Source organism: Uranotaenia lowii, chromosome 2 (genome assembly GCF_029784155.1).
Source record: "Uranotaenia lowii strain MFRU-FL chromosome 2, ASM2978415v1, whole genome shotgun sequence".
NCBI lineage: Eukaryota > Metazoa > Arthropoda > Insecta > Diptera > Culicidae > Uranotaenia > Uranotaenia lowii.
In genome coordinates, this window is record NC_073692.1 from 44,949,583 (window position 1) to 44,971,634 (window position 22,052).

General features: G+C 36.2%; 1 protein-coding gene across 1 annotated transcript in view; it reads right to left on the reverse strand.

The window, feature by feature from the left end:
- Positions 1 to 7,960: 7,960 nt before the first annotated feature.
- Positions 7,961 to 22,052, reverse strand: part of LOC129748528 (cysteine-rich venom protein-like) — a 72,089-nt gene continuing 57,997 nt past the window's right edge. Inside the window, exons 4-7 of the mRNA XM_055743184.1 lie at positions 18,703 to 18,848; positions 18,037 to 18,237; positions 17,886 to 17,975; positions 7,961 to 8,228 (exon numbers count right to left, since the gene is read on the reverse strand). Coding sequence (XP_055599159.1) covers positions 8,066 to 8,228; positions 17,886 to 17,975; positions 18,037 to 18,237; positions 18,703 to 18,848 — 600 coding nt within the window. The 3' untranslated portion in view covers positions 7,961 to 8,065. The remainder of the gene's footprint in view (positions 8,229 to 17,885; positions 17,976 to 18,036; positions 18,238 to 18,702; positions 18,849 to 22,052) is intronic.

Genomic DNA, 22,052 nt, shown 5'->3' on the forward strand with positions numbered 1-22,052 from the left:
CAACAGACGGACGTCAGATGTGGGCAAGCCGTACATGCAGTATCAGCAGTGACCCGTTGACCTACCTGTGCCCCACGTTCCAGGGGTCCTTCCGGCATCCGTTTTCGGGGAGAAGCCCTTCCTTGGCCCACGTGTTTCGGCTGTTCCGGCTCGCCACCTGTAAGACGCCACCCTAAGGTAGGACAACCCAGTTTAATCTAGGGAAAGTTCTAGTGACCATATGTGTAAACCCAAGATAGAGAAATATAGGTGGGAATTCTTTAACGCGCATTCAAGGTATTTCCAAATGTTTTTTTTTTGTTCCAAATTTTTGAGTGTGCCGACCCTGAGGCTTAGAGGGGGGTTCTTGCTCGGCTGAGCAGTCTGGGGAACCGTTGGTTACACTTTTTAAATTTGTTGTCCTCATCGCACTTGCTCTTGCCGGTGAAAAACTCTAACCCCGGATTTTACTTAAAATCGGCTATTAACTATATACGCTTCGTCGTCCATCACACAGCAGCCATATTTTGTCAGCATCTTCTAGTAGAGCTACCGTGCCCGAGTGTCGATTGTTGACGCTCATCGCGGTTTGGGAAGTTCTGTATCTTGTATGTACATAGGTCCAGCTCTCTTCTTTGCATTCTCTACGAAGCTCTGCGACATGCCGATCTTTGTAACCAAATCACGGCATGAGACGTTGGGATTTGCTTTAATCGTCCGCTTCACCTTTCCCTCCGTATTTTTTCTCCGGTCCCGTTTTTCTTCCAGGCTCCTTTGCCGTGATCTAACGTCGACTGCTATTGGAACCGCTTCAACACTTTGGATACGGTTGAATGGTGAATGTTCAACATTTTTCCCAACTGCTGGTGCGACAGGTCAGGAAATTCCAGGTGTTTGGAGAGAATTTGTTTTCTCGACTCGCGTTGGATCACCTCCATTTTCCCTGAATCAAAAAACACGACTTCGAGTTTGACAGCATGTAAACAATACACATCAATGAGAAAGTGTGCAAAATTTGGTTAATTTTTATAAACACATTTGCACATGTGCCAAAATCGATCGGCTTTTTTAACCATTACCTTATAGTTTTCGCTGTAACAGGACTAACATACTTGCAAACACCATAGCACTGTTTAGTAAGTGCTCCAGCAGCCAGCGCAGAAGGACCAGCCCGGGTCGAGGGGGCATTAGAGTTGTAGAGCGCCATCATTCTATAAATAAGTTCATTCCGAGCGTAGTTCTACGTAGGTTACGGTTTGTTAGCTGAAACTATTGACAGTGTTATAAAATATCAGTGTACCAATTGAAGTAACCCAAACGTGAGTGAACATAAATTAGCGTGTATCATTCTGACAAATAAAATTCAATCCTTTGTTCGTTTCCAACCTGTAAACACGCGTTTCATTTATACTCCTGCTGAGAGGTTATGGGCCCAGCCTAACCTCAGTTCCAAACCGCGTGCTAAAAGTTTTTCGCGAACGAAAAGTTTTCGGATCGAAAAAGTTTGTCGGTCGTAATGGAGGAGGAAACGAGATCGCTCCGGATCAAGCCGTTTGACGGATCCGGGTTTAACAACTGGTGCTTCCGAATGAAGGCATATCTACAGCAGTTGGATGTGCTTCATTGCGTGGAGAAAGCGGCTGAGGAGGAGGATTTCTGGCATGTCCGAGAAGACGATCGTCCGGAAGTTGCCACGCGAAAGGAAGTGAAAATCGCGGAACGTGTTAAACAGGACAATCGGTGTCGGTCCGTGTTGATTCAGGTTATCGCCGACAGCCATTTGGAGTATGTCAAGGACAAAAATAGCCCGAAACAGATTTGGGATGGACTCCACAGTGTGTTCCAGCGGAAGAGTCTGACGAACCGGTTTCTTCTGAAGCGTCAGTTGCTCTCTATGCGATACAGTGAGAGTGATAGTTTGCAGGACCATTTTCTCCGCTTCGATCAGTTGGTGCGGGAGATAAAAGGTGCTGGCGCATGCATGGAGGAGGAAGATGTAATTTGTCACCTCATGCTTACGATGCCGGAATCGTATGACGCCGTGACGACAGCCATGGAGGCTGTGTCTGACAATTTGACGCTGGATCTTGTGCGAAGAAAGTACCTGGATGTGGAGGCCAAGCGAAGAGGCCAACGGCCGGAAGCGGAAAAAGAAGAGGCCGCGTTTTCTGGAAAACAGAAACCGAAGATAAAGTGTTTTGGCTGCCACGGTTTTGGCCACAAGAGGGCGCAGTGTCCGAAGAATAGTGGTGCAAAAAGGCACGAAAACAAAAGCTCGGTGCAAAAGGCACATGTGAGTGCGAAAACAGTGAGTTTTGTTGCAGCCGACGTGGAATTTGCTGCTGCCAGTGTGAATAGGCAATCGAAGTGGTACCTCGACAGTGGCGCGTCTGAGCATATGTCCAACGATAGTTCGTTGTTTGAGGTTATGGAAACTCTCCACACGCCGGTAGTGATTCAGACCGCGAAAAGTGGGGTAGTGTTGCGCGCACACAAGAAAGGTCGTGTCGTCGTACAAGCAGTGGTGAATGGTCAAAAGATTGTGATCACCATGGAAGATGTTTTATACATTCCTGATCTGGCGTTAAATCTTCTGTCGCTCAGGCGATTGGAGAGATCTGGGAAGAAAGTGATTTTCTACAGAGGGTGTATAACAGTAGAGGCCGATGGTGAGACAGTGGCCACTGGTTGCCAGTTTGGCAAGTTGTACTGTATGGACTTTGAGTGTAAACAAGTGAACTCAAGTGAAAGTGCGATGATAAGTGGCAAAGTGAGCAAGAAACTCGAGCTGTGGCACCAAAGGTTTGGCCATCTAGGTAGTGATAAACTAGCGAAACTAGTTTCGAAGAAAATGGTGGATGGCTTGTCGGTAGAGGACGTCGCGGACGGCTCTGTGAAATTGTTGTGTGAAGCCTGTATTGTTGGTAAACAATCCCGTGAGCCATTCCACAGCCGTATCGAAAAGCGTGCGAGTCGACCTCTCGAAATCGTTCACAGTGACGTTTGTGGACCTGTGACACCAGTAACGTGGGACGGAAACAACTATTTCGTCACGTTTACTGATGATTTTACCCATATGTGCGTGGTTTACCTCATTCGATCGAAGAGCGATGTGCAGGAGTGCCTTGAGGAATATGAGGCAATGGCATCCGCTCATTTCGGAACCAAGATCAGCCGATTGGTTTGCGATAATGGAGGTGAATATACGGGTAAGTCGATGCGGCGTCTATGCAAGAAGTTGGGTATTCTGCTGGAGACAACGGTACCGTATACGCCAGAGCAGAACGGCGTAAGTGAACGTCTCAACAGAACTCTCGTGGAAAAAGTGCGGGCTATGCTAGAAGCAAGTGAAATGCCGAAGAACTTGTGGGGCGAGGCAGTCTACACTGCAAATTATGTGCTTAATCGAAGCCCAAGCGTCGCGGTCGCCGGTGATAAGACTCCGTATGAGGTTTGGCACGGGAAAAAGCCAAACGTTTCGAACTTGCGCGTTTTCGGGAGTGAGTGTTACGTACACGTACCAATAAAACTTCGAAAGAAACTTGATTCGAAGAGTGAGAAAGTTCGGTTCGTCGGTTACGGTCCGAGCGGTTATCGAGTGTGGAACGGAAGAAAGGTTTTCACAGCTCGTGATGTTGTGTTCAACGAGGAAAAGTTGGGACATTGTTCGCCGCCGGTGTTGATCGAAAACGGGAAAGACGAAAGTCGAGCGGTCGTGATACGAAGTCGTGTGCTCAATCGCGAAGTTGATCAGAACCCGCCGCGGGTGCATCAAGAAACAGACGATGAGTTTTACACAGATACTGAAGAACAAAGTGAAAACGAAGCGTCGGTCGGTGATGAGCACTCGGGAAACGGTGACGTGCGTCGAAGCGGTCGTGCTACGGTGCCACCCGCGTGGCATAGTGATTATGACTTGAGTGCGACAATGTTTGCGTTAAGTGCTGAGGAGTATTTGGACGATATTCCGTCGGATATCGAGGCTCTCAAGAAGAGAAGTGATTGGTCGCAGTGGAATCGTGCAATTGAAGAAGAGCTAGCTTCATTGGATAAGAACGACACGTGGCGTTTAACAAAGTTACCTGCTGGTAGAAAATTGGTCGATAATAAGTGGGTATTCAAGGTTAAACGCAAGTGTGATGGTGAAGTAGACAGGTACAAAGCCAGGCTGGTTGCTCGCGGTTTTACCCAGCGACCAGGTTTTGATTTTTCGGAGACCTACTCACCTGTTGCTAGAATGTCGACGCTGCGGATTCTCCTAGCATTGGCGAACCAAGAACGCTGGCACGTACACCAGATGGACGTAACGTGTGCATTTTTGAACGGCGTATTAGAAGAGGATATCTATATGCGCCAACCAGCTGGCTTTGAGAGGGGGAATGGTCTTGTGTGTAAGCTGAACAAGGCTATTTATGGTCTTAAGCAAGCCTCTCGAAGCTGGAATCAGCGTTTCCATGTTTTTGTGAGCAGTCTTGGGTTCAAGAGAAGCGAGCATGTGTCTGTACTATCGACGACAGGACGGCGTTGTTGTTTACGTTGTCATTTACGTGGACGACATATTGCTTGTTAGCAACTCGGAGAAGGAGATCAAGAAACTCAAGAAAAGCCTGTCTGCTGAATTCGAGATGAAGGATCTTCAGGAAGTAAGGTCATTCCTGGGATTGAACATCAGGCGTGAACGTGAGATGGGACTCATGGAAATCGACCAGAGCACTTACGTCAAGAGTGTGCTCGAGAGATTCGGGATGAGCGACTGTAAACCTTCCGCTATTCCGATGGACCCACGCCTGCGATTGGAGAAAGGAGAGAATCCGAAGGAGTACACAGACAAACCGTACAAGGAGCTAGTGGGTTGTCTAATGTACTTAATGGTAACTTCGAGACCAGACCTGTCGGCAGCTGTGAGCTACTTTGCGGGATTCCAGTGTTGTGCTACCAATGATCACTGGGTCCACCTGAAACGAGTCCTGAGATACCTGAGAGGGACAGTTGATAGTAAGCTCGTGTTCCAGCGTACTGAATCGTCGAAAATGCTAGAGGCGTACGCTGATGCGGATTGGGGAAACGACCCCAACGACAGAAGATCAGTTTCCGGATTTGTCGTCAAGTTGTATGGTTCTACCGTGATGTGGGCGACCAAGAAACAGGGATCAGTTGCCTTGTCGAGTACCGAAGCGGAACTGATGGCGTTGTGTCTAGCTAGCTGCGAGGTCGTATGGGCGACGAACCCCCTGAAGTCTGTGGGACAAGACGTCGAGCTACCGATAACAGTGTACGAGGATAACCAACCATGTATCGCCGTTACGTCGGATCCTCGTAAACACAAACGTATGAAACACATCGAGATCCAGAACTTCTTCGTCAGAGAATTAGTGGAGAAAGGTCAACTGGAGCTGCAGTATTTGCAAACCGAGGAGCAAGTGGCGGACGCCTTAACCAAGGGACTACCATCGCCACGCTTCTGCAAACTACGAGAGAAATTGGGGATCATCAATTGAGGCGGGATATTGACAGTGTTATAAAATATCAGTGTACCAATTGAAGTAACCCAAACGTGAGTGAACATAAATTAGCGTGTATCATTCTGACAAATAAAATTCAATCCTTTGTTCGTTTCCAACCTGTAAACACGCGTTTCATTTATACTCCTGCTGAGAGAAACGGTCTCATGCTGCGAAAACTGCTACGTCCTTCGTTAGGTGAGATTTTGCAACAAAAATACGATGAAAAATATTTTCCACTGGTTAGATCTTTGAAAAACAACACGTCGATTGATTTTCTACGATTTTCCAAGGCATCCAATCCTACCAGCATACATAAGGCTCGATATTCCGGCATTTCGTCATGCAAACCAAGGTTACTTACAGAAATGATCCTGTGAATCATAGTTTTACCAACCAAGGTTTCGTAGGGCGTATCTCAGAAATCATTTTTGTACATCCTGTTTTTATGTACATTGTAGTATGGCCGCACACTATACTGGCGTATTCGATGGCAGTTCGGGTAATACCAACATAAATCGAAACAATGGGGTGCATGCAAGATTATATTCATCTTCCGAGAAGAATTTATCGTGCTGCATTTTGAGGCATTAATTTTCAATCCAATCGCGCTGCTGCAGCACTCAGAAAACCTATATACCGCGTGTTGTAGAGTAAAGCAATCCTTGGGGTTTCGAACTGAGGGAACATTTTCAGATCATCTGCGTATATCAAAACATACACGTCACGCAACACTCCGTGAAACTCGTTCATAATAGTGATGAAAAGAAGGGGTCCCAAGTGACTCCCTTGTGGTACACCACTGATAACCGAGAATACGCTGGATCTCGCATTCCCAAGTTTCACGAATTGTACTCTTACTCTTAATAAGAATTTAGATCTCTTCAGAGATACATGAAGTTGTGTGTGTGTCGTTTTAAAAAAAAATCTGTGGAAAATCTGAAGACCCCAGGCGTAAAATGTCAGATATCAAAGAAGAATCCGCTTTTGAAATTTGAAAAACGACCATCATCTTAAACCTTGAACCACTATGCAACTCTAGAGGCACTCGACTCGATTACGTATTCTGGAAGCCTTCCCAGCTGAATTTCTGGAAATTATTCCAACGATCAACGTCCCCTGCTATCAGCTATCGTTCGTCGTTTCCCGGTCTTTCATGAATGGTGAGAAAATGTTTCCCGCGCACAACAAAAGCTTTTTCAGGTTCCTTCTTATGTTGATTTTGTTATTTTGATTTCTTTTTTTTCTCTTGCATTCTTCTTTTTTGTTGATGTACACTCACACACAATTCAAAACAGTCCTAGAATTCGCTTAATTTTCGCATTTTATTTGGAATTGGTTGTGCTAATGGAATGGAATTTGAGGAAGCCGAATTTTTTTCCAAAGCTGAAAATCGTAAAAACAAAATTATACGACTAATCTGCTGAATTGGTGGCATTAACTGGTCTTGATCTTGATACTCATCTTCGCTTGAATATTTTTTTCAATTGTTTTCAAATTTTAAAATTCACAATTATTTGAATGTTATTTAAGGTGAACGAGTTGTGGTCTTGGAGTTGATCTTGACCTGAAATTCATTCTATTCAGCTAAAAAATTGGGGAATACTACCTACTTAATTTACATTCAGAAGACAGTCGGAAGTTTTCCATATTGAGTTTTTAAAATGTACTCAAAAGATTTAGACAGCATTTCTACTGAAGAACCTTTATTCAGCCAATACGGAATTTGGAAACATATAAATTAAATTAAATCCTGATTTTTGGTAATTATCTTACCACCGTGAAAAGTTTGGTCTAGATGCATACGTAATACCAGTTCACAAGGTCTTATGAACCTGAGACAAATTTCTGTTCCACCGCGTAGTACTTTATAATCTAGAACCGATCGAAAACGGAAACATGCCGAGTTTCTCATCGGAACAAATGGACAAAGAGGTATGCCTCTAAGTGCAGTGCGGAAAACGGAAAAAAATGACCCACGGCAGGGTAATTCAAACTACCTGTTCTATGTACAAGGTGACCGATAGCATTGTTCTAGGCGCTTAGGAAAGTGAGGGTCAAGAACTGGCGACGAGCGCGACTGCATCTAGATTTACGCATCGATGAGTGCCATCGTGAGGGGGTCATAACACAAAAAAACTCGGGGGCTCAAATTACCCTCAGATAGAATGGAAACTATATAGCTAAAGATTAAAAGGTCGGACGCTTACGATTAGCTTTTTCATTACAGGTTGCGGCAGAAAGCCAAGAATTGCCGCCGTTCTGCTTCCTGATTCTAATCTGAATCAAATCTGTTACGCTCACGGCTAAAAGCAAATAATTGTTAATGTTAATGTTCTTTCACTCGACCTTAGCACCTTGGGAATTTTCTCAATTCAATCAAATTTTATGAACTAAAGCTCTTGAAAATATCTTTAATTACAATCAACGTATTTCAAATAATGACTTGATTCCTAAAATACAAAAAACGACAGCTCAGTAATATTGGCGACAGATTAGAACAGTAGGAGTGAACTTGAAACTTTCCTGAATTGGTTGAACTCTTTGATGGCAGCACTTCTTTATTCCTTGAAAACTTCGTCGGGTCAGTCGTGAACTTTTCCCTGGCAAGTGCACGTTGCCATACAGTTCCGTTGCCGCTCCAAACCTTCCGGCGTAACCGTGTTGCAAAGCCACCCGGGCCAGGTTTTGTACAGCTCCCGGCAGTTGGCCCACAGATCGGCAGAGTTGCACGTGTTGGTACAAAGTCTGAAAAAAAATGACAAAATGACAAAAATGTCAAAAATGACAAAAATGTCAAAAATTACAAAAAATAACAAAAATGACAAAAATGACAAAAATGACAAAAATGACAAAAATGACAAAAATGACAAAAATGACAAAAATGACAAAAATGACAAAAATGACAAAATGACAAAAATGACAAAATGACAAAAATGACAAAAATGACAAAAATGACAAAAATGACAAAAATGACAAAAATGACAAAAATGACAAAAATGACAAAAATGACAAAAATGACAAAAATGACAAAAATGACAAAAATGACAAAAATGACAAAAATGACAAAAATGACAAAAATGACAAAAATGACAAAAATGACAAAAATGACAAAAATGACAAAAATGACAAAAATGACAAAAATGACAAAAATGACAAAAATGACAAAAATGACAAAAATGACAAAAATGACAAAAATGACAAAAATGACAAAAATGACAAAAATGACAAAAATGACAAAAATGACAAAAATGACAAAAATGACAAAAATGACAAAAATGACAAAAATGACAAAAATGACAAAAATGACAAAAATGACAAAAATGACAAAAATGACAAAATGACAAAAATGACAAAAATGACAAAAATGACAAAAATGACAAAAATGACAAAAATGACAAAAATGACAAAAATGACAAAAATGACAAAAATGACAAAAATGACAAAAATGACAAAAATGACAAAAATGACAAAAATGACAAAAATGACAAAAATGACAAAAATGACAAAAATGACAAAAATGACAAAAATGACAAAAATGACAAAAATGACAAAAATGACAAAAATGACAAAAATGACAAAAATGACAAAAATGACAAAAATGACAAAAATGACAAAAATGACAAAAATGACAAAAATGACAAAAATGACAAAAATGACAAAAATGACAAAAATGACAAAAATGACAAAAATGACAAAAAGTCAAAAATGACAAAAATGACAAAAATGACAAAAATGACAAAAATGACAAAAATGACAAAAATGACAAAAATGACAAAAATGACAAAAATGACAAAAAAGTCAAAAATGACAAAAATGACAAAAATGACAAAAATGACAAAAATGACAAAAATGACAAAAATGACAAAAATGACAAAAATGACAAAAATGACAAAAATGACAAAAATGACAAAAATGACAAAAATGACAAAAATGACAAAAGTGACAAAAATGACAAAAATGACAAAAATGACAAAAATGACAAAAATGACAAAAATTACAAAAATGACAAAAATGACAAAAATGACAAAAATGACAAAAATGACAAAAATGACAAAAATGACAAAAATGACAAAAATGACAAAAATGACAATAATGACAAAAATGACAATAATGACAAAAATGACAAAAATGACAAAAATGACAAAAATGACAAAAATGACAAAAATGACAAAAATGACAAAAATGACAAAAATGACAAAAATGACAAAAATGACAAAAATGACAAAAATGACAAAAATGACAAAAATGACAAAAATGACAAAAATGACAAAAATGACAAAAATGACAAAAATGACAAAAATGACAAAAATGACAAAAATGACAAAAATGACAAAAATGACAAAAATGACAAAAATGACAAAAATGACAAAAATGACAAAAATGACAAAAATGACAAAAATGACAAAAATGACAAAAATGACAAAAATGACAAAAATGACAAAAATGACAAAAATGACAAAAATGACAAAAATGACAAAAATGACAAAATGACAAAAATGACAAAAATGACAAAAATGACAAAAAATGACAAAAATGACAAAAATGACAAAAATGACAAAAATGACAAAAATGACAAAAATGACAAAAATGACAAAAATGACAAAAATGACAAAAATGACAAAAATGACAAAAATGACAAAAATGACAAAAATGACAAAAATGACAAAAATGACAAAAATGACAAAAATGACAAAAATGACAAAAATGACAAAATGACAAAAATGACAAAAATGACAAAAATGACAAAAATGACAAAAATGACAAAAATGACAAAAATGACAAAAATGACAAAAATGACAAAAATGACAAAAATGACAAAAATGACAAAAATGACAAAAATGACAAAAATGACAAAAATGACAAAAATGACAAAAATGACAAAAATGACAAAAATGACAAAATGACAAAAATGACAAAAATGACAAAAATGACAAAAATGACAAAAATGACAAAAATGACAAAAATGACAAAAATGACAAAAATGACAAAAATGACAAAAATGACAAAAATGACAAAAATGACAAAAATGACAAAAATGACAAAAATGACAAAAATGACAAAAATGACAAAAATGACAAAAATGACAAAAATGACAAAAATGACAAAAATGACAAAAATGACAAAAATGACAAAAATGACAAAAATGACAAAAATGACAAAAATGACAAAAATGACAAAAATGACAAAAATGACAAAAATGACAAAAATGACAAAAATGACAAAAATGACAAAAATGACAAAAATGACAAAAATGACAAAAATGACAAAAATGACAAAAATGACAAAAATGACAAAAATGACAAAAATGACAAAAATGACAAAAATGACAAAAATGACAAAAATGACAAAAATGACAAAAATGACAAAAATGACAAAAATGACAAAAATGACAAAAATGACAAAAATGACAAAAATGACAAAAATGACAAAAATGACAAAAATGACAAAAATGACAAAAATGACAAAAATGACAAAAATGACAAAAATGACAAAAATGACAAAAATGACAAAAATGACAAAAATGACAAAAATGACAAAAATGACAAAAATGACAAAAATGACAAAAATGACAAAAATGACAAAAATGACAAAAATGACAAAAATGACAAAAATGACAAAAATGACAAAAATGACAAAAATTACAAAAATGACAAAAATGACAAAAATGACAAAAATGACAAAAATGACAAAAATGACAAAAATGACAAAAATGACAAAAATGACAAAAATGACAAAAATGACAAAAATGACAAAAATGACAAAAATGACAAAAATGACAAAAATGACAAAAATGACAAAAATGACAAAAATGACAAAAATGACAAAAATGACAAAAATGACAAAAATGACAAAAATGACAAAAATGACAAAAATGACAAAAATGACAAAAATGACAAAAATGACAAAAATGACAAAAATGACAAAAATGACAAAAATGACAAAAATGACAGAAATGACAGAAATGACAAAAATGACAAAAATGACAAAAATGACAAAAATGACAAAAATGACAAAAATGACAAAAATGACAAAAATGACAAAAATGACAAAAATGACAAAAATGACAAAAATGACAAAAATGACAAAAATGACAAAAATGACAAAAATGACAAAAATGACAAAAATGACAAAAATGACAAAAATGACAAAAATGACAAAAATGACAAAAATGACAAAAATGACAAAAATGACAAAAATGACAAAAATGACAAAAATGACAAAAATGACAAAAATGACAAAAATGACAAAAATGACAAAAATGACAAAAATGACAAAAATGACAAAAATGACAAAAATGACAAAAATGACAAAAATGACAAAAATGACAAAAATGACAAAAATGACAAAAATGACAAAAATGACAAAAATGACAAAAATGACAAAAATGACAAAAATGACAAAAATGACAAAAATGACAAAAATGACAAAAATGACAAAAATGACAAAAATGACAAAAATGACAAAAATGACAAAAATGACAAAAATGACAAAAATGACAAAAATGACAAAAATGACAAAAATGACAAAAATGACAAAAATGACAAAAATGACAAAAATGACAAAAATGACAAAAATGACAAAAATGACAAAAATGACAAAAATGACAAAAATGACAAAAATGACAAAAATGACAAAAATGACAAAAATGACAAAAATGACAAAAATGACAAAAATGACAAAAATGACAAAAATGACAAAAATGACAAAAATGACAAAAATGACAAAAATGACAAAAATGACAAAAATGACAAAAATGACAAAAATGACAAAAATGACAAAAATGACAAAAATGACAAAAATGACAAAAATGACAAAAATGACAAAAATGACAAAAATGACAAAAATGACAAAAATGACAAAAATGACAAAAATGACAAAAATGACAAAAATGACAAAAATGACAAAAATGACAAAAATGACAAAAATGACAAAAATGACAAAAATGACAAAAATGACAAAAATGACAAAAATGACAAAAATGACAAAAATGACAAAAATGACAAAAATGACAAAAATGACAAAAATGACAAAAATGACAAAAACGACAAAAATGACAAAAATGACAAAAATGACAAAAATGACAAAAATGACAAAAATGACAAAAATGACAAAAATGACAAAAATGACAAAAATGACAAAAATGACAAAAATGACAAAAATGACAAAAATGATAAAAATGACAAAAATGACAAAAATGACAAAAATGACAAAAATGACAAAAATGACAAAAATGACAAAAATGACAAAAATGACAAAAATGACAAAAATGACAAAAATGACAAAAAATGACAAAAATGACAAAAATGACAAAAATAACAAAAATGACAAAAATGACAAAAATGACAAAAATGACAAAAATGACAAAAATGACAAAAATGACAAAAATGACAAAAATGACAAAAATGACAAAAATGACAAAAATGACAAAAATGACAAAAATGACAAAAATGACAAAAATGACGAAAATGACAAAAATGACAAAAATGACAAAAATGACAAAAATGACAAAAATGACAAAAATGACAAAAATGACAAAAATGACAAAAATGACAAAAATGACAAAAATGACAAAAATGACAAAAATGACAAAAATGACAAAAATGACAAAAATGACAAAAATGACAAAAATGACAAAAATGACAAAAATGACAAAAATGACAAAAATGACAAAAATGACAAAAATGACAAAAATGACAAAAATGACAAAAATGACAAAAATGACAAAAATGACAAAAATGACAAAAATGACAAAAATGACAAAAATGACAAAAATGACAAAAATGACAAAAATGACAAAAATGACAAAAATGACAAAAATGACAAAAATGACAAAAATGACAAAAATGACAAAAATGACAAAAATGACAAAAATGACAAAAATGACAAAAATGACAAATATGACAAAAATGACAAAAATGACAAAAATGACAAAAATGACAAAAATGACAAAAATGACAAAAATGACAAAAATGACAAAAATGACAAAAATGACAAAAATGACAAAAATGACAAAAATGACAAAAATGACAAAAATGACAAAAATGACAAAAATGACAAAAATGACAAAAATGACAAAAATGACAAAAATGACAAAAATGACAAAAATGACAAAAATGACAAAAATGACAAAAATGACAAAAATGACAAAAATGACAAAAATGACAAAAATGACAAAAATGACAAAAATGACAAAAATGACAAAAATGACAAAAATGACAAAAATGACAAAAATGACAAAAATGACAAAAATGACAAAAATGACAAAAATGACAAAAATGACAAAAATGACAAAAATGACATAAATGACAAAAATGACAAAAATGACAAAAATGACAAAAATGACAAAAATGACAAAAATTACATAAATGACAAAAATTACAAAAAATTACAAAAAATTGGCATGAAGAGCACTCAAGCGGACTCAAGTTTTAATATTGAGGAGTTCGGATAGCCTCAGAAAGATTATAAGATCCTATCAAAATCGTTTACAAATCGTAAAAAAATCACCGAATCATATCAACATCACTATTAAAATTATACTAACCATTACATAATCCATTTGTTAACTTAAATTCAATTTCAACAACTTCGTTCATCCATCAAAATTTAATAACTTTTGTAAATTATGTAAAATGTCGGAAGCTTGGTCTGTAAATTTTTCCAATTTGTTATTTTTTGATAAGCATAAAAGAAAAGGGTTTATTTATGAAAATTTAACCAAATCCAAATATATGAGGTTAGGTTTATGTTTTCGACCGTGGATGATGTAGAAAAATTTAAATTTGGCTTTTTTGTTCTTGGATGTAGAATAAACAACAATTGTTTTTGAAATACCCGACGTTTCGACCAGTTGTGTTGGTCTTTTTCAAGGAAATTTGCTGTCTGTTGTTTTTTTCGAATTCAACGAATTCGACAAAAACAACAGACAGTCAATTGTTCAACGAATTCCACAAAAACAACAGATAGCAAATCCCCTTGAAAAAGACCAACAAAACTGGTCAAAACGTCGGGTAATTCTAAAATAATTGTTGTTTGAACTACATCCAAGACCAAAAAAGCCAAATTTAAATTTTATCCGAAAATATTTTAGTTGGCAACGTGCTCTGTATTTATGTACATCAAATAATAATGAAAAAATAGACAGAATTTACAGTTGGGTAGTAAAATTCAACTAGAACCGCTTTGATACTGATAAATCTCTCAGAAGAACGACTATTTCTTAGCAAAATTTTTACTTAAAAAAGGCCAACAATTATTAAACAATCAAATTCGTTTTCATCCTGTTAATAGAAGGCTATCTTAAAACACTTGTCAAATCGAGATACTGGAATATTTGAGGATTGAGTGTAGGTTGATTTGCGTACTTGGCAAAAATCTATATTATTTATGATATAACTAAAGTTCGATGAAAAAATTATTCTTTTAAATGTCAAAGGCTTGTGAACGTTGCTTTTTCAACAATTCCATTCTGCGTTTTTTTAAATTTGTTTATCAAATTTTTCTAAGGAGAACGGTGAACTTGAAAATTTTGGAAAATTGGCAATCATTTTTTATATTTGAAGACCATAAAATTGACATATGGGGATTTTTTTTATTATCTGACAATTTGCGCCGGAGATCTTCAGATTTTTCCCAAAATTGAAAATTTGGTTCATTTTTGCGACTTAAAAACACATGTATTTTTTTCCAGATTTCTAACATTTTTATTTTTTGAGTTAGTTTAGGTTTATATTTTTTTGTAAATTAAAAATAACCATTTTTCAAAGCTACATAACTCTGTTATTTTTCAACGGAAATTATAAAATAGCACATCAAAATGCATTGAAATTTGATCAGCTTTCCAAATAAAATAGTTGAAAAAAAAATAATTACCTTCAACATGAAAAGTTGTAAATAAACTTTAAATGGCGTCTAAAAGTACCGTCTGCACCACCGAATATTTTGCTAAAAGTACCATTGTATAGCTCGATTCATGATGCAACTTTCATCTGAACATACCAAAGTGGGCCATTAACACCTTGAAGAGTTATGAAAGAAATAATGACAATAAATCTCTTTTTTTGCATCGAAAACAAAGAATGGTCGAACAACTGCACTCACATATGGAGATAGCAAGCACTTCTAACATCATGGAAACAAAAGAACTTACTATAGCAGGCAAAAAACACTACTTTTTCGTGCTTTGTAGAGTGTTTGCAGCAAAACTGACTTTAACTTTTAACCAAAATTCTTAGTATCGTATTGTTAATGTGATATAACTAATAATGGAAATGTTGCTTTTACAACCAGGTCATATACTATATAACTTATTAACTTTTCGATCAAAGATCATTGTGAAGCATAATCAATGCCAATAGTAAAAGTTTCAGTCCCTGTGTTTGGGATCACCAAAATGTGATTAAAAAATGAAATATAGACGTGCTTTACATTGTTTTTATATCGGGAGCTATGCACTGGACACCAACATCCTTTCCCATTGATCAAAAAAGTATGAGAAAGTGGCACAAATGTTGTAGAAATAGTTGAAGAGCTCAGTATGGCCAGCCCAGGCTGTAAAATGTTGGAAATATGATACTTTTACCGTATTCGTTTTCTAGATTCGCCCAGTTTTGAGGTTTACCATACTAAAAAGAACATAATTCGTCGTCAGTGTTTTGCTACCTTGATCGCTCACACTCGAATCTTCAGTGTTCCACCGTCCATTTTAAATCAAATCTGGGGAATTACGGATGCAAAACTTAGCGCATAAACTTCTAAAAATGACAGTAAAATGTGCATAACTTGTTGTGACCTGGTGCAAAACTGAGTATAAACGAATACGTTATTAGATTTTTGGATATAACATGAAGTCAGTTAAGCTGCAACAATCTACCGCCCCTACTTTCATAACAGTCCCATATGCAAAAACAAGCAAGCGAGGAAATCAGCTTTTTCTGTTTTGGAATATATTTTTAAATTGTGACCACCACTTTCAGCATAAACGAAGATCGTTTCTAGGTTGTCATAATAAATCGTTAGACCTGAAATTTTCGAAATTGGGTTATTGGTAAGGTCGAGAGCACCATTTTTATTCATTATGGGACTGTTAATCGACCATATTTGAAACCTTTTTCAAATCTACTCGCATAACAGTCCCATACAGAATATATTTTGTTCACCAAGCTACTTTCTAGGACTTAAATTTGATCATTTTCAAACTTCTAAATGCAATTGCCAGACAAAAAAACATACTTTTGGAAAAAAAAATATCGTGAATTCTACATTGTTGGTTGAATCTTTTTACGATTTTTGATTGCATCCGATAGTTATTCGCTCAGGAAGTTCCTAACAAAGTCAGACCTGCCTTCGAAAACTACTGTGCATCATTCGACATCAAGTGAGTTAAAAAAAATGTTTAAATGATTCAAAGCAATAAACCAAAGACTATATCGCCGAAAGAAGCATTGAAAAGTAACCAAATCCGTGATATTTCACATCTGGGACTGTTATTAAGGTATATTCCCTATAGGACAGCCACGAATTGATATTTTTTTCGAAATTTCTAGAACAAAACCTCTTTTTTTAGTGTTTCATTATGAAGGCTTATGTTGACCTAAAATGACGAAAATTCATATGGGACTGTTATGCGAGTAGGGGCAGTCTGAAAAGAATGAAAAAATAGTGTTTTTTACCTGCTTTGATAAGTTCTTTTGTTTCCATGTTGTTAGAAGTGCTTGCTATCTCCATATGTGAGTGCAGTTGTTCGACCATTGTTTGTTTTCGATGTAAAAAAAGAGATTTATTATCATTATTTCTTTCATAACTCTTCAAGGTGTTAATGGCCCAATTTGGTGTCTTCAGATGAAAACTGCATCATAATTTGAGCTATACAATGGTATTTTTTGCAAAATATTCGGTGGTGCAAACGGTACTTTTAGACGCCATTTAAAGTTTATTTACAACTTTTCATGTTGAAGGTAATTATTGAATTTTTTTCAACTATTTTATTTGGAAAGCTGATAAAATTTCAATGCATTTTGATGTGATATTTTATAATTCCGTTGAAAAATAACAGAGTTATGTAGCTTTAAAAAATGGTTATTTTCGCAAAAATGAACCAAATTTTCAATTTTGGGGAAAATCTGAGGACCCCCGGCGCAAACCCGTCAGATAATAATAAAAAAATCCCCATATGTCCATTGTAGTCACGCGCTTTGACATTTCTGGGATGAATAAACCGAGGAGGTTTTAAATCCCTTGAAACGATTGACGTAAATACATAAGTTGGGAGAGATAACTCATTTCGTATGACGTAATATTTCTACTATTTTTCAGATGGAGCAACATTTGTAAAAATGTGCAAGTAACAAAAACCATTTATTCCACGATGGGACCGACAAATGTGATGGTAACCCAACTTACTTTATTTTATTCGAATGGCAGTGGTGTTTACATGCTCCGCAAGGTTTTCCTCTCCGGTAGGGCGTTCCGAGTTTGTCTTCATGATTTCCACTGGAAAAAGAAATTATCAATTTACAGTCGATAATGTGACACTTTAAGAACCTTCACTCACATCGGACAATAATTGCAGACATAGTTGAAGAATGGCTTCCCCTTGGGTCCTCCACTGGGGCATTTGGTCAAACCACAACCAACCTTATGCGTGGCTGCCCAAATCATTTGCGTATAGTGCCCAACCGCCACCAGATTGTTCTTCGGCGATCCGTACGTGAAGTTGTGCTTCTCCAGGAACCATGTTCGCAATGCAAACAACCTGCCGAAATAAAACAAACTCATCAGCTCACGCAGTGAAAGTGATTTCCTTAAGCTGCTTCCATAAGAATAATCTATAATTAATTCAGATCGCTTATTTACGACCTATTCTGACGGCTTACAACTTTTATCAACACATGTCGGCCGACAAAAGTGACGAAGAGCCGTTTCGTGTATAGATCGCCAGTAGGTGGCGCCATCTTATGAATAAAACATTCTCGATCACAATTAATCGTGCCGAATCGGCGCTGGGGATCGTTTCACAATTTGCAATTATTTATCGTCAAATTAGTGCGATGAAACGCGAAATATGATTTTACACATGTTACGAATGATCTGGCTGTGATCCTGATTAGCATAACAACCAAAACTCGAATTGGCTTGTTCCCTTCAGGCCTAGCCAAAAATATTAATTTAGATTAAACTTACAAAGGAAGAAACAGCCGAGCCGAAACCCGACACTCACCAGGGAACCTTATGGGTGGACACGAAGATGTTCTGACCGCACGCACCGTAGTTGTCGATCCAGCGACCTTTGGGGCTGTCGTGAGTGAGCAACCGGCACTGGTCCGCCCACTTCTGCGCCGATCGGGCCGCTCCGTGGTGCCATTTCTGTTTTGATTGAGGAAACGAAACGTTTAACGATGATCATACCGGTTAGCGGTTAGCGTTTTGAGGGTTTTGAGTCCAAGCTAACTATATAGTGAAGATGAGTGGTGATGGGAAGCTGAGAATTTTAGTGGCATTCATCTCCAAACGGCGTAGCGCTGCAGAACAGTCTGACGAATGAGAAATCACGAATAACAGTTAGATGCACGGTGATAAATTTTTGCTAGACACGTTTAAGATTTGAGCGCTTCTCTTCAAATACTGAGCTTCTCGCAACGACATATCATTTTCCAGGAAAACTTCTTACCTCTCACTTCAATGCTTGCTAATCTAGTTAAATATTGGGTTTGTGTGCATTTGTAATACTCAATATCGAATTTTGATAGGTGAGAATTGGATTTTCACGAGAACTAAGGCGATTTGATTTAAATCTATTTTGAATGTGATTAGTCATAATGATGTTGAAGGAAATCCCGGGGCAGGCTTGAAAATATTCATTCATTCATAAGGATGGCGAAATTTTATTTTGGATCACTATCCCACAGCAAAATGATCAGTCATCATGGATCATGTCATGACAGAAATATTCCAATAACGCGAATGTGAATGCCTCGGGTATTCACATGATGGAAATAACATTCACGAATGAGAAGTATCGGAGTAAGTATCTTTATGGAGGGACGGTCTACGACGGACCAGATATTCACATTACGGCAAATCCTCCAAAAATGCCGCGAACACCAAGTCCCTACGCACCATCTATTCATCGACTTCAAAGCCGCATACGACACGATCGACCGTAACGAGCTATGGAAAATCATGGACGAGAACGGCTTTTCCGGGAAGCTGATCAGACTGATCAAGGCGACGATGGATGGAACGCAGTGCTGTGTGCGGATTTCGGGTGAATTGTCGAGTTCATTCGAATCTCGCAGGGGGCTTCGACAAGGTGATGGTCTATCCTGCATGATGTTCAACGTGGCGCTAGAAGGTGTTATTCGACGAGCGGTGGGCGAAATGCGGGGCACGATTTTCAACAGATCCAGTCAACTTATTTGCTTTGCCGATGACATTGATATAGTCGGCAGATCATCTGCGGCGGTGGAGGAGATCTACCGCAAACTGAAACGCGAAGCAGGAAGGATTGGGTTGATGATTAATACGTCCAAGACGAAGTACATGCTGGCCTGCGGATCCGAGACCGACCGAACCCGCTTGTCCAGTAATAACAAGGTCACGATCGACGGCGACGAGCTGGAGATAGTCGAAGACTTTGTCTATCTCGGCTCACTGGTGACCGCAGACAATGACACCAGCCGTGAGATCCGGAGGCGAATTATCAGCGGAAGTCGTGCCTACTATGGACTCCACAAGCAACTGCGGTCGAGAAGACTTAGCCCTCGCACGAAGTGTAACCTGTATACGACGCTTATTAGACCGGTTGTTCTCTACGGGCACGAGACATGGATATTGCTCGAGGAGGACCTGCGTACACTCGGAGTATTCGAGCGACGAGTGTTAAGAACCATCTTTGGCGGCGTACAGGAGAACGGAATGTGGAGGCGAAGGATGAACCACGAGCTCGCGCGACTCTACGGCGAACCCAGTATCCAGAAGGTGGTGAAGGCTGGCCGGATACGCTGGGCGGGACATGTTGCGAGAATGCCGGATGACTGTCCTGCGAAACAGGTGTTCGCCACGAATCCGGTAGGAACAAGACGAGCGGGGGCGCAACGAGCGAGGTGGTTAGACCAAGTGGAGCGTGATCTGGCGAACGTGGGGTGCCCGAGGAATTGGAGAACGGTTGCCATGGACCGAGTGAATTTTAGGAATTATGTTCGTCAAGTTATGTCTTAAGACGGAATACTATGTAAATAAATAAATAAAGAATGAGAAGTATGGACAATGAATGAAAAATGAAAACCAAATGGAAGCCTAAAAAATTGTGTCTAGACTTTATCTTTGTTTTCATTAATCTTTTACTATTGCTAGCTAACGTTTTTGATAATATTGTGGATTGAAAATAAGCTTGGCAAACAAAAGATCCTAAAAGTTGGCAAACATTGTGCTAGTGATTTTTTTCATGACCTATTTACCATCATGTCATGACCGAAATGTTCGAGATCTCAATGATCAATGACATAAAAGTTTTCCATTCTTTACCAAAACAATCATTTCGTAGCATACTTTCATGTCGAAAAATCTATAGACACTATAATTTCATATAGTCTGGCAAAGAGAATGACGGGAGCCAATCGAGCAAACTTTCTAAATATTGCAAAATCTTGGTTGAAGTATTGTGATTCACTAAGCTTTTCTGGCTTTTTAGTAACATTACTTTAGTTTTATTTAGCAAAGTTTTCACTATTTTTTCACCTATACATCATAATATATTTTTAAAAGCGATTTTGCGTTCAAGTGACAAACATATCATGTAATTTAAGAATCTGAGAAAATATTTTTTTATTTTGAAACTAGAGAGAGCTATGAAGAGCTTGAACATTATCATAGAATGCTCGATTGGCTCCGCGCGAATGACAGTTCGATTGGCTCCCGTCATTCTCTTTGCCAGACTATATGAAATTACAGTGTCTATAGAAAAATCTTAAAATAACGACATGGGAGCAAGGTTGCCGAAAAAATTCTGATTTTCTGTGATTTTACCCAAAAATTCTGTGATGGTTTTCTGTGATGCGGTTCCTTTTAATTTCATTGAAAATTCATGATGAATTGGGTCTTTTTTACATTTTAGTTGGGTAAAATCAATTAAAATGACCAATCCTATTTATAATACTTTTTCGATTCAATGTAGAAAATCTGAATTTTATATTGGTAAAAAAAAATATTTTGGAAATCCATATAAAATTCAAAAATTCTTTTAAAATTCTTTCTTTTAATTCTTTTAAAAATTCTGTGTTCTATGACACAGATTCTGTGATGAAAATTTGCTGAAAATTCTGTTAAATTACAGATGTTTCTGTGGTTTCGGCAACCTTGCATGTCAGGAAAAGAATGAGTCACAAGTCGCAATTTCTGTCTAATGACAACGACAAAATCCCGTCCCTGTCCTGAGGTGTGGCCATAGCCAGTCTGACAAATTCCGGAAAAAAAATAGTTATCAAAAATTGGCTAAGGCCAATCTAGTTCTCCATGAGTTTTGCTCCATTCAGAAGTCCATCAGTTTTCCACAGTTTTGAACATCAAGCC